At 34.2% G+C, this 13,988-nt stretch overlaps 2 protein-coding genes across 3 annotated transcripts in view; one reads left to right on the top strand and one right to left on the bottom strand.

Annotated features, from left to right (window-relative positions):
• Positions 1–57: 57 nt before the first annotated feature.
• Positions 58–13,900, bottom strand: LOC140046506 (uncharacterized). Of its 2 annotated transcripts, none has more exons than XM_072091166.1 (7): positions 13,580–13,900; positions 11,345–11,471; positions 3,814–4,008; positions 3,273–3,412; positions 2,545–2,725; positions 1,845–1,977; positions 58–412 (listed from the first exon to the last, which is right to left on the bottom strand). In XM_072091166.1, the coding sequence occupies exons 1-7, from the start codon at positions 13,826–13,828 to the stop codon at positions 175–177; spliced, it is 1,263 nt and encodes a 420-aa protein (XP_071947267.1). In that variant the 5' UTR covers positions 13,829–13,900; the 3' UTR covers positions 58–174. The 2 variants fall into 2 exon arrangements, with proteins under 2 accessions (XP_071947267.1, XP_071947268.1); XM_072091167.1 differs by lacking the exon at positions 13,580–13,900 and adding an exon at positions 12,283–12,416.
• LOC140046504 (outer dynein arm-docking complex subunit 3-like) overlaps positions 7,064–13,988 on the top strand; it is a 42,694-nt gene continuing 35,769 nt past the window's right edge. Inside the window, exons 1-2 of the mRNA XM_072091165.1 lie at positions 7,064–7,134; positions 8,013–8,117. Of these exons, the coding sequence (XP_071947266.1) occupies positions 8,087–8,117 (31 nt within the window). The 5' untranslated portion in view covers positions 7,064–7,134; positions 8,013–8,086. The remainder of the gene's footprint in view (positions 7,135–8,012; positions 8,118–13,988) is intronic.

Here is a 13,988-nt window from a genome sequence, read left to right as displayed (position 1 = left end):
AAAGCATTGTTTATGAATATTTATTATTCTAATTTAAATATCAATAATCAAGCAAGACATAGCACAGTAATCCATATTATTCACACCAATTTTAAGTACATGTTTTAAATAGTTAAAAAGAATACATAAACAAATATTAACTAGTTTTTGATTATCAGGTGCTAAAATTAACTTCTATTCCCATTCTGGATGAATGGTGAAGTGGCGCGGGATGGCACGATGAGGGCGTGTGAACATGCCAATTGTATTTGATACCGGTGCTTTGTTGGTAAACACAGGCAGATGGTGCCAGGTCTTGTGCTCCTCCTTGTTCGCACGTGTCCTAGGTGATAGAAGACGAAGGCGTGGTTGACGTCGAGTGAAGTGACCGAGCTTTGTATCCCTTGGAACTTTGATGGCTGCTTTTTGGCCACTGTAAGTAAAATTATATATTCAGTAATTTAAACATAATTACAGTATTTTTGTTTAAAAGTATGTCATTTGTAATGTGTTTTTTTTAAAGCTATAGGCCTACATATATATTTGTTTTATTCTTCAGTAGAAGAATGTTCTCCGAGAGTGCCCAGTATACAACAGCTAATAGAACATGTGTGAGTTGGTTTCAAGGTCAGTGGTAAGTGAGATGTCATCAGAAGTGGTAAGAATGGAGATGTCATCAGAAATGGTAAAGAGTGGAGATGTAGTCAGAAGTGGTAAGAATGGAGGTCATCAGAAGTGGTAAGAATGGAGATATGTCATCAGAAGTGGTGAAGAATGGAGATGTCATCAGAAGTGGTAAAGAATGGAGATGTCATCAGAAGTGGTAAGAATGGAGATGTAGTCAGAAGTGGTAAGAATGGAGATATGTCATCAGAAGTGGTGAAGAATGGAGATGTCATCAGAAGTGGTGAAGAATGGAGATGTCATCACAAGTGGTAAGAATGGAGATGTCATCAGAAGTAGTAAGAATGGATGTCATCAGAAGTGGTAAGAATGGAAGTCATCAGAAGTGGTAAGAATGGAGATGTCATCAGAAGTGGTAAGAATGGAGATGTCATCAGAAGTGATAAGAATGGAGATTTCATCAGAAGTGGTAAGAATGGAGATTTCATCAGAAGTGGTAAGAATGGAGATTTCACCAGAAGTAGAAAGAAGGGAAATGTCATCAGAAGTGGTATAATTGGAGATGTCATGAGATGAGATAGAAATGCAGATGGACAAGATGTTACAGAATGGATACCCAATATAAGGAAGAAAAGAAAAGGAAGTCACAATCAGTGATGGACTTATATACAGTAGTGTTGAAAGAACAAGACATTATAACAGAGAACTCTGAAGAAGAATATCAATATTACTGTGTGGCATGTGAACAAACTATACTAATCCCTGTTTCACACACAGTAAAAAATGCTGTTGACGTCCTGGTGTGTTTAACTTTGGAGTTTCTAGGCTGTGTATTACAGTATATGTATATGCATCAGTATATAGTCTACCTTTTATTCTCCAAATACTCTCTTTTCCGAAAGCTCAGCAATTTCTTTCTGGCTGTTTTATTTAATCATTTGTATGATTTGTTTTATTTTTTTTAATGCGCCTTGAGCACTCTTGAGTGGTATGCGCTATAAAAATCCTGTTATTATTATTATTATTATTATTTATTTAGGTTTTTGCTTATTTTATTTGTATCCATTGAGATCCGCCTGATACCCACAGCATTGTCATTTTTTCAGTAATCTTTTGGATTTAGTTGTGAAATGGGTATAATACATTGTAATGTAATTTAGTTTGTGCAAGGAAGCCCTCCCTGGAGTTCATTACTTTATTGCTTATTTATGCATTAGTATCTCTGGAATGGAAGTGCTTACTTGTAGAGAGCATCAAGAACTTGTTTAAGTCTTGTTCCATCACAGATGTTGCAGTCTGCGGGTTTACCATCTCGAACCCCCATCAGCTTGCTTCCTGCAAGGGAACTGAAGAATTCTATTGCAACTGCTCGGTCTGAAAATGAAGACAAAACTGTAGGTTAATACAGTTGAACCCCTCCTTTGGGACATGCTGGCCTATTCCTGTGAAACAAACAAGATTTATGGAAAACCCCTTTTCAGGTGACACCCCTATAGGGGGGATGACTTTTGTCCCCTAGGGGTTGTACTATATTTTTAATAAGGTTAAATTTATTTAGTATTTCAGTTGTGAAATACATAGTGTGAACTCCCAACCTCACAGCTACACAAGTAATGCCAGTGGCAGTTAAGTTGGTTAAATACTGCACATGTGTTGCGTGTATGCGCTTCATCATAGTGGCAACAAAACCTTAATCCTAGGGTATAGGTTTAGCACCCTAGCTTTATAACCTTACCTGGATGTACCTGTATGACTAAAACAGCATCAATGTCTAAGCCTAAGTAAAACTGAATTTAACTACCTTTAAGAACCCCTCCTTTGGAGAACAATTTCTCATGACATGAATGAGAGGAAATGCATGTTTATTTTAACAACCAATTCAGGGATCACTTTTTTGGGGGGTCTTAAAGGTTTCCACTTAATAGGGGTTCTAGTACATACCCTTTTCATTTGCAGACTCTAACCATTTTTCAACAGTTTTCTTAGCGTCAGGTTGTAGAGCTTTACTCAGAGTCTTATCCATGTGTTGACTATCTACATCTTTCATCATCTTACCCAGGACTGTGCGGTCTTTCTCACTGGCAGCCGGAAAAGCTCTAGGCTGTAATGTTCGTTTCATGCTCTGTTATTACAATGAAAAAGAACAGTGATATTTTATTTTTCTACATTTTATTATTTTTATATTTTAGGCCGGGTATCTTGGTATCATACTACACATGATGACTCAAAATGATGCAATATCACATCAACAAATAAAGAGTAGTTTTGTTTTCTCCGACATGAGATATCAGATGTTCCAGAGTCCTGAGGTGTCCACTAACATGTCCACTGAGAGGATGGTATTAAAGGATGACATTTCCATGAGCCCTGTAGGCCTCCAAATGGGCAACGATCTAACCCATCATAAGCAGGGCCATACGCAGGATTTTATTTGGGTGGGTGCGGATTAATATTTTGGACCATTTTCATAATATTGGGTGCCCCTCCCCCCCCCCCCCTTGCATACGGCCCTGATATGTAGGACGATGCCTCACATCAATATCATGTATAGTGTTGTCCACTAGTGACCAATCAAGTTATATCCAAATCTTGCTTTATTTTTCAAGAAAAAAACGATTATTATTTAATAAAAAATACCTAAAGACTGAACATGTGAAAGCTGTACTTACATTGGACGGTGAGGGTGAATGGATTTTTGCAGCCGAGTTGGATACAGCTGAAGGTGGATAGATTTTTGCAGCCGAGTTGGATACAACCGAGGGTGTATGGATTTTTGCCGAGTTCGACACAACAGGTAACCTGGGAACTACTGTATAAGATAAAAGTAATAGTAGTCAACATATTTATTTTAAGGTAAATCATAACATTGGAAATTTCCAACTATACCTGTCCAGGAGATCTCGTTCAAAGTGCTAATATCCTTTCTGTTTGATTGGTTGATTCCATTAAAGTAAGCCAGTGTGTTCCATGGCCATTTTGTGTTGGTTAATAACATTTTATTTTCAGACATTTTATATTTGATGAATTGGGAAAAACTTCAAAGACTGTGATTGTGCCATTCAATTCAGTTTCACTGCAATAACCAAAACCTCTTTCAGCTCATGAAAATATTCATCCCATTCAACTCATAAACATTATTTAATATATTATTACAATGTTTATTGCCATTTTTCATAAATTGAATTGTCGGATGATCATTAAGAAACTTACGAGATCGCGAAGCTTTTTTCTTCAGTTCATCTTCAATATCCTTCTCCCTTATGTGTTTAAAGACATGATAGGGTGGACTGTGGTGGGTTGTGGATGAAGGCGCTGTTGGATGTCCTGCGATGTTGGTGAAAGCTGATTTTTTCATTTGTCTAAAACCAGAAACCGCATCAAGCACGCTGTGATGTGCACTAACACCTGTAACACGCAGATATAAAAAAGATTATTTTGTTTTCAAACACAATTAATGGAGAATAAAATGTTTTCCCCTGTTTTTCGCATGTGCAGATAATAATATTAATGTATTATTTTATATATCACAAATTCTATCTGTTTTCAAGCAGTTTTTTTTAACACATATGGAAACATACTTCTATGTTGCAGCCAGTAATCAGCACAGTTGGTGCTTTGACCCAACCAGGTACCCTTTTGGGATGGAGAGAGGCAAACGTATTAAAGTGTTTTGCCTAATGACACAGGCAATGCTATGAGCATGCATTGGATTCAAACTCTTACGATCTGAAGTCCAACTTCCAACACACTATAGCCACACGCTCTCCGCCCATACAGCACCTGATGCTATTCCCAGATGGTCTCCCAACAAAACCTAACGTTCGGTGACGAATCAAAGTGCATACATATTCATATTTCCTAATTTTGTGACACAAAAGTTGCGGAAACTGGCTTTAGGAAAGTACATTCCATGTCTCTATAAGGTATGGGACTACTGTTTTTGCCCGACCAGGGACTGATTTGAACCCAACAACTCTGATTACAAGCATGTTGACCACCAAGACACACTGCCACTTTTCATCTACACACTTTTGTTTGTACATATCAATGCATTTGTTTAGTCTGGATGGATTAGTAAGTTTAGTATCTGTATCCCTACAGTGAAATTAAAACCTCATCATACACAAACACTATCCATATATGGTTTCCATAATTAAGCCAATGCTGAATGTTTCACCTCACACGAAAATCACCTCCTACATAGGGTGGTTATTATACTATATCAAAAACAATCTTTAATCAGTTAAATGAATTTCATGTTGGAAATGATTTTATTTTATTATTTTCATATTTTTCACAGGTTTACATGGTGGATAATGATGGTCTAGTCTAATAGTTCTTGGTGAGCTCAACCCACCTTATTCTGAAGAAATATAAACATCACTTATTGGAAATTATTATGAGCACCATTTCTGTTTGCCGCAAGTTTTGTTTTGCCGTACATGCACTGGACTTTTTTAGCAACTAAGTTGACTTAACAACTATTCTGTATAGTAAGGCTTTTTTGCACATTGGTTTAAAACCATGCAGCTTCCACTCTATATCCGTCAGTATATAAATCTCTTGGAAAATTCAAGTCACTTCTAAAATCTTTATTTCTTTTCATTATTAGTTATCCATATTCAGCAGATAACTCCTTGTAATTGTATGAAATCATCTTCTTTTTTTTTTTTATTATTCTTTCTTTGTGTCAATTTTGTGTCTCACGTATCTCTAAAACGTGCTAACATAACATTTTATAACTTTGTCTACATGTGGGCATTTACGTGAAATAGTGCACCTCCTATTGCGAATGACGTTAGAGTTGCGCAACGTGATTTACGTGCGATTTAACGATTTTCTCGTATTTAACATAGGTCAAAAACCAAATAACATTTTAAATTGAAACTTTGCAAAAGTTTAATTTATATCAGGCGCTAACTTTCTGTTGAAAAAAATTGCATGTTTTACACAAAGTCACGCGCGCATGCGCATTTAAGATTTTGAAATGCGCAAAATTAATTTCTTTCTACGCGTTTCTTGTCATTTTGAGCATGTCAAAAATTCCCATCCGTGCTCAAATTTTTACGCGCACGGTGCACACGTAGCGTTAAAAACATACTTTTTTCGCGTGATTTATGTTTTTCCAGCCTTTTCTAGTAATTTTACCAACTTTTAAGAAATTTCGACTTCAAATTACGTCATACGGGCACGTCGAATTGGATAATTTACGTGCGTTTTTTATGAAAAACTTCAAAAATTTGTCAAAATTAAACCTTTTTTTAAACAGTCGTAGTTTCTAAACTAAAGGTAAAAAAGTTATTATATGCATCAATATGGCTAACCGGACATTGTGACGTCATCGCCATCGTCATGGCCATGCGAATATAAAATATAGGATTTTTGTATCTTTCGTTATAGTGCATCACATTTAATAGAGCGCATCTCCACTTATCCGTTTTCCATTTTAACCCAGATTTTGATATCAACTATCTTTCGCATGAGTTAAAAATATTTAAATTTTTATGACGTCACCATATCTAAAAATGTAAATAACGTGGGTCAATTATTTTCATCTTTACAGTAAATTTCAATCTGTTCTAGCTCGTCAGAATAAAAAATGATAATCATGATTAAAACATTTTCTGGAAGCTATTGGACTATAGATACGAATTCATGTAAACATTTTGCCAATCGGATGTTGTGACGTCATAATATGGCCAGTTGAATAAAAAAAGTCGTATTTTCATATTTTGCGTCATAGTTCATCACATTTAAAAGAGCGCGCATCAATATTTTACGTATCCAAATTTCTTCTACACGTTAATATGTTGTTGCTGAGACAATCTCCTTCCGAAATTACTATTTTAGTGTTTCATTTTGATGTCGTCGCCATGTTAAAAATAGGAATAAATGGCGGCTCCCGTAATTTCACCTATTCTACACTGTATGTAATATGTATACAGATTATACCGTTTGCACTGTATATACTATAAGACACAAAATTGACAGAATTCAGCACTAACAACATATCATATTGTTCAGTTCAGTTCATAATGCTATAATCTTTTTCTGTGTGCTATATTCCAACGTATGACGTGCACGTGGCGTTTGTCGTGCGGATAACTAACTCGTCAAAGTGACGAGTTCAAATCTAGTTTCTTTTTGGTCTTTTACTTCTGTGATATATCAGTGTTTTATAACATTTTATTTTTATTATTTACATTTTGTTCTAAGGTTTCAGCATGGGTGTTTACAAAAGTACATGTGTTCAATGCAGAATTTTAGATTTTAAACCTGATAATACTATCAAATAAACTTAATGAAAGACAAAACCAGAAAACAGATGTACAGTACCTGGATGTATGTTATTATATGTACAATTACTACTTTTAGTGTAACACTATTTTTGACAATTTCGTATTTCATTATTTAATAGATACTTCTCCAAGCTGAAGCTGAGAACAGTACACTATGTAGGATTTATCATGTTGATAATAAAATACATTGACAATGTATACTTTACGAAATACTACATGATCTTAAAATGAGGTAATGTATTTAAAGTAAATTAATACAGTACTGTTGTACATGTGTCATGTGGTACTTACTGAGATTAGAATGGCGGGGAGGGGTGGAGCTATTTATATTATGTACCAAGACACTTTGAATGGTACTTTCAGATGTTTTTAAAGAACAAATTTAAGTTCTATATCATCTAACAGCAAGCAAACAACTCATCAATTATAGGATTGGCTGAAAAATCCTTTGATTTAAACCAATAACCCTGGGATTGTTAAGAAATCTTGTCAAACAACAATTAGCCACAGTCACAGTCTTTCACACCTGTTCCAGGCATGGTTCCGGTCCGGCCCCGAAAAATCAAAATGAATGTCAATATTTTATTTACTGTATATTAATTTTAAAAATTTAAACCAGGTCATAATTGTAATAAAAAGAGAGAAATAATGCACTGTACCTAAGTGGTCCGTGTTTAAAGTTCTCTCATAAATGGCCCTAGCATAGCTATCTTAGTTTTATAGTACCGGTAGTTGGTAAACAGTAATGTACATTGTAGTCCTAGACTGCCTTTTCTAGTTGCTGCAATAATGTGTTTTTTTTTGGCAGAATCCGTTAATACAAATTAGGGACCCATTTGAAAAGTTAGGGGCCATGGAAAAACCACTCTCGTTAAATTAACCAGTCCAGTGCGAACGAGTCTTTATTTTCCATTTCATTCTCTTCTCTGGCTTGCGTGATAATAAAGGCTATTTATGCGTGTTATTAAGTCCATTAAGTGTACATGCAAACATTTTACTAAGAAATTGATTTAGTTGCCATAACATAAATCATTTGTTATGGTAATGTTATCTTGTTTAATGTGCATCGCTCTTTTAATATAATATTGTGAAAGTTCTTTATATATTCAGTTTACTTAGTGTGCTGTTTGGCCTTCACGGTTTTAATATTAGCTTATGATGTGAGAGAGGAAAACAGAGAGAATATGGACATAGAATACTCATTTAGACGCAAATGTAAGTACAGTTAAACCCCTATTACTGTAGGGGATACTTTCTGTCCTAAGTGTCCCCTTTATAGGGTAAAATACAAATGTTAGGGTAATCTGTGACTCGACACAACCTACTGGGCTGAATTGTACACTTTGTTTCATACAGCTTCCAGCAAACAACAGAGAATGAGATGGACTTGATTAGTGATTGGTGATAGTGTTAAAGGCTAGGTGCGGGCAAAACATTTATATTGATCATATACATTCCAATAATTATCAATCTATAGTTTCCCCTATGTTTCACATTTTTTGAGATTTTATTTGTGTTACACGAGCTTGTCGAAAATAAGCACTTTCTTATCAGTGGGGGGATAGTTCAAATTAAACAGTAACATCTCTGTTTTTATAGCAGAATTTTGCAAAATTTTGTATTTGACCATTTTATTCATGCTTTTTCGTCTGGGTTTCTATTAAAATTATTTGATTTATGTACAATTAACTAGATATTATATTTAAAATTCATGCCTGTACCTGAGCTTTAAAACATGTATTGTTAAATTATTCGCAAAGGAGGCTTCTGTAAAATAAGGGCATGTGGCGCAGCGTATTGGACATCGTGATCGTGATATCGTGAGTCCGAATCCAACAATCATTGCATTGCTTCTATCGTTCGGCAAGACACTACGTTTTCTCTCTTCTCCCAGGTGTACAAATGGACCTGCATTATGGGAGTTTGTTTAATCCTAAAAAAGGCCGGGCTAATAATGTGAAGCAATTTGTGCAATATAAGCGCTATATAAGAACGTGTATTATTTATTATTATTAAAATATTGGTTTTTTTTGTTAATTGGATAGCACAGACAGTACGCTATTTAAATTCACGAAGCCCTGCTTTTGTTGGATTTATAAAACCTATATACATTAACTATTAAATATTGATTAGTTAAACTAATCAATATTTTTTTATAGTATGTACTAGCTAGTGCAATAATTATTATGTACTGTTGTTATAGCAATGCAAATAATTATTATTAGTGTTTTTTCTTAGAACTTGTGTCTCATTGTTTAAGATAGTGTACAATACTTTTGATGGATTGGCTATAATAGAACGCCCATTACAGGGACACCTTTAGGACAAACAAAGTGTCACATAGGGGTTGGCTGGAGTGTTAAAAAATAGTGATGCCTATTTAAGGAAGTGTGATGTGCCCAAATATGGTAGTGATATGACATCATCATGTCCATTTATATGGGCACATCATATTTGTTGTCGCATAAAGTTTGATAGTGTAGATAGGATAGAGATGTTTCCCAAAGGAGGGGTTCTGCTGTACGTGTATTGTGTATGTTCTATTTACTGTAGTACAGGTCTGCTGGACAAGTGGTCAATAAAACTCATGATTGGCCTGTAAAACCTTAGTAACTGGACCATTGTTGTGGCCAGTTAATTTTTCACAGACAATTTATGAGAAATTTAATTATTACATAATTATGAAAATGTTATTTGAAAAATAATTATATATGGCCATAAGATGTTTTGAATCTAAAAAAAAACTGTTTCGCTGTTAAAATAAATTCAATGTTAAGAATGCCTTTAAGCAAAATTTAGGAGCAATGTTTAGAATAATGATAGAAATGTTGATATACTGTACAATACTGTACTGTACAATACTGTACACTACTGTACTGTACAATACTGTACTGTACTATACTGTACTGTACAATACTGTATTGTACAATACTGTACTGTACAATACTGTATGGACAAACTGTACTGTACACTACTGTACTGTACACTACTGTACTGTACACTACTGTACTGTACACTACTGTACTGTACACTACTGTACTGTACAATACTGTACTGTACAATACTGTACTGTACAATACTGTACTGTACAATACTGTACTGTACAATACTGTACTGTACAATACTGTACTGTACAATACTGTACTGTACAATACTGTACTGTACAATACTGTATGGACAAACTGTACTGTACACTACTGTACTGTACACTACTGTACTGTACTGTACACTACTGTACACTACTGTACTGTACACTACTGTACTGTACACTACTGTACTGTACAATACTGTACTGTACAATACTGTACTGTACAATACTGTACTGTACAATACTGTACTGTACAATACTGTACTGTACAATACTGTACTGTACAATACTGTACTGTACAATACTGTACTGTACAATACTGTACTGTACAATACTGTACTGTACAATACTGTATGGACAAACTGTACTGTACACTACTGTACTGTACACTACTGTACACTACTGTACTGTACACTACTGTACTGTACACTACTGTACTGTACAATACTGTACTGTACAATACTGTACTGTACAATACTGTACTGTACAATACTGTACTGTACAATACTGTACTGTACAATACTGTACTGTACAATACTGTACTGTACAATACTGTACTGTACACTACTGTACTGTACAGTACTGTATTGTACACTACTGTACTGTACACTACTGTACTGTACACTACTGTACTGTACACTGTACTGTACACTACCGTACTGTACAACACCGTACTGTACAATACTGTACACTACTGTACTGTACACTACTGTACTGTACAACACTGTACTGTACAATACTGTATTGTACAATACTGCTGTACAATACTACATACTGGAAGTCAATTCAAGCCCTGATGCTTGCACAAAGACTAATCCGTGAAGGATCTAATGTCATGTCTGTTACATTGCAATTTCAGAAATTGAGTGTGGTCCGGGTCACCAGCTGAGGCCCCAACCCCTCGTTTCCCTGGATCTGTATGTAACATTCTATGTTTTATAATAATGAATATAAATTAAAGATGTATTGTCCCCCTGAAAAATAATTCTTAACAAAATTGTTTTTGAATATGCCATTTTAATGTAACATAATAATAATCCACTTTGACCAAAAATTATATCGAAAGAAAATGTATTTACCTGAAAAAAACTGTAATTTAAAGCAAAAAATGGTCAAATTGGCTGCCAATGGCTTTTGGTGAAATTTCCATTTAGTTTGTCATTTTATTTTATAAGTGAAAACATTATTTTGTTTCATTTATTTTTTTTCTACGGAAGTGATTAACTTTATTAAAACTATACAAAATAACATATTCAAAGTCTGAATTTAATTAATCTTCATTTCTCAGTTTTTGTGGGACAATACATCTTTAATTCTTCAAATTCTTTTCTAAAAAATACGAAAATTATATTACTTTTCCTGGCTCCATTGATGTCTTCATAGAAGTGCTGATTGCTGTCGGTAATCAGTTTCTGCTTCTGTTGTACGTAGCTAGGCTCACTGATTATTAACCGTGTTGGTACCTTCCAAGTCATGAACATCTATAAATATAAAGTAAAGCTCTGCTACATTATCAAATTTCAATGTGATGTGCCTATATTTGGACATGATATACTGTAATTCTCATGAATTTAATTACAGTATTATGTTATCTATCAATAATAAAATATTTCGCCTGAAAAAAAATGTAAACAAGTGTTTAGTATAGGCTTACTGATGTTAACCTATATCATTATTTTCATTGATCGACTCACGAGATATAAGCTGAAGAAATTTGTTTTATCTTTTATTTGTCTTACCTGTATAATATAGGTAAATTATACAGGTACAGTAAAAAATAACAACTGGAAGCCTGATGTAATTCAGGCAGTGGTATCTGGTTACATTTAACTGTTTTTTACTTATATTAGTGAAATCATTATTTCTTATTCTTTTTTGTGAAGAAAAAAAAATGTATTTATACTTTATTATTTTGGGATACAATACATCTTTAAAAAGTCACTAACAAGGTCAGTGGAACCGCTATGAGGACCCAGCAAACTGTAATAGAGGTGTCTCATAACATATGAGAGTTGATCGTAATGTTATTTTGTATATCTTGATCCTCGTTTGTTTCATAAGAAAGTCGTCCCCTTAATAGAAGTGTTACCTGAATATGGGTATCCCCCAAAGAAAGGAGAGCCCTACTGTAATGCTGTTTGCATATTATAGATAAGATTCCTTTGTTTACTGTGATACCCTTAAAAGTAAACAAAAACGGCAACGCTACTGTCATGTGTTGCTCAACCATTACCATGAAGTAACGTATATATATTATTTCAGAATGAAACGCACACTCATATTTATACCTACCAATGGACTGCCACTAGCCATGGTTGATCAAATCCTAGTTAGTATACAATCTAGCCTCAATATTTTATAACTATTTTAAAAGTTTTGTCCACTCAGCCATCATTAAGTCCCACGCTACAGACTTAACCCAGCGATTGATTACACGTTGCTAAGGGACAGGTCATAGAGATATTCGACCTTGCTCATTGGAGCGTTACAGACTAAGTACAGATACAGTTATCCGTTAGCCGATTTTTACGTAATTTAATGCGTCAAAATTGGAACATAATAATATATCGTATAATTTGTATAGATTTTAAATGACGGTGTTTTTTTTCAGGTAAACAAAAATATTAAATAATACCAATATCTTCTATTTAAAATGTGTCTTTTAAGGTTTTTTTTCATGAGAAAGAATTGTTGCCGACAATTAAAAAAAAATGTTTAATGATCTTTCAACTTTATCATTCCTGTAGAATAACTACAATTTTGTAAATTGGCAATTCTTTAGAGGCCTGATCTTTTAAGGGATTTAATTTGGTCATTTCATAACTCGGAAATACCCCATTGTTTAAAGTATTTCGTTTAATTAAAAAACTTGGTCGGCCAACAAAATGCGGATATTTTCTCGGACGATGCTTACTACTTAAAATATCTGGTCAGTACGATGTTTGTTGTTTTTTTTTTTTGTAAAAGTAGAAAAATCAAACTTTATGCATGGACACAATCGCATTTTTTCAAAGTTAATTTAATAAATATCCGGCTGCGTACCAAACCCTCACGCTATCTCTACAACGATAATCGATCAAAGTAATTTTAATTCTCCTGTTTTCTTTTTTTAGATAATAGTGTTTTCGTCACCACGTTAAACATCATGAACCACGGGAGTCCCATTACTGTACACATTCGCATTCAGACAAGACAAACTGTGTTACCATGCCATAAAAACAAAAATATTATTCATTTTTCTCATGAGTTTGCGCGCAAAAAAAAAATGTTGTCTAAATATATAAATTGTATATAATTAAAAACAGCGTAATATTTTTTTTAAATTCCATTATTTTTAGGCCTAAAGGTTTTTTGTCTTCGTAACCGCAAGCCTATAAATACGTACTCCCTTGACTTAGAGATGTGAAAGTTAAATTTACCTGTATTATACAGGTAAGACAAATAAAAGATAAAACAAATTTCTTCAGCTTATATCTCGTGAGTCGATCAATGAAAATAATGATATAGGTTAACGTCAGTAAGCCTATACTAAACACTTTTGAATTAATGTTAAACACATTTATAATTATTGTTCGACATTTCTACTAACTTGAGACGGATGAGGATTATTTCGTCTGTTAACTGAACATGGTCGAGGCATACACGGTACACAATGTTTAGGAGCAAAGTCTACATCGTACAAACTGCACAATCTGTCGCTCTCAAATCCAACTTCTTTTTTTCCATTCGGTATTTTTGAAGACGGGAAAACGCAAAGACTATTTTCATGTTGCTCTTTTATTTGTTTGGCAACGAGATTATTTTCGATGGTAGCTTCAACTAATGTTTCCCTTTCCATTTTTGAAGTTTACAGGGAGTTGCGATTTGCTGATGTTAATGCGAGATTGCGACTACTGATTATTATTATGTTGAGAAAGTTTCTGGTTTCTCTAAAACAATGACTGCATTGTTGACGAAACTTTTTGATTGTAGTCCGCCCTCTAGCGGCGTACTTGGAC

This window comes from Antedon mediterranea, chromosome 4 (genome assembly GCF_964355755.1).
Source record: "Antedon mediterranea chromosome 4, ecAntMedi1.1, whole genome shotgun sequence".
Taxonomy (NCBI): domain Eukaryota; kingdom Metazoa; phylum Echinodermata; class Crinoidea; order Comatulida; family Antedonidae; genus Antedon; species Antedon mediterranea.
The sequence above is the reverse complement of the archived record's forward strand: the minus strand, read 5'-3'. Positions and strand labels throughout refer to the sequence as shown.

Bases quoted from the DNA above. Each gene is read 5' to 3' on its own strand.
- LOC140046506 (XM_072091166.1), bottom strand. From the start codon at position 13,828: ATGGAAAGGGAAACATTAGTTGAAGCTACCATCGAAAATAATCTCGTT. The intron at 2,726-3,272 runs GTAAGTACAGCT...TTGTAATAACAG, and splicing joins ATTCACCCTCACCGTCCAAT to AGCATGAAACGAACATTACA. The intron at 1,978-2,544 runs GTATGTACTAGA...CTTCATTTTCAG, and splicing joins AGAGTCTGCAAATGAAAAGG to ACCGAGCAGTTGCAATAGAA.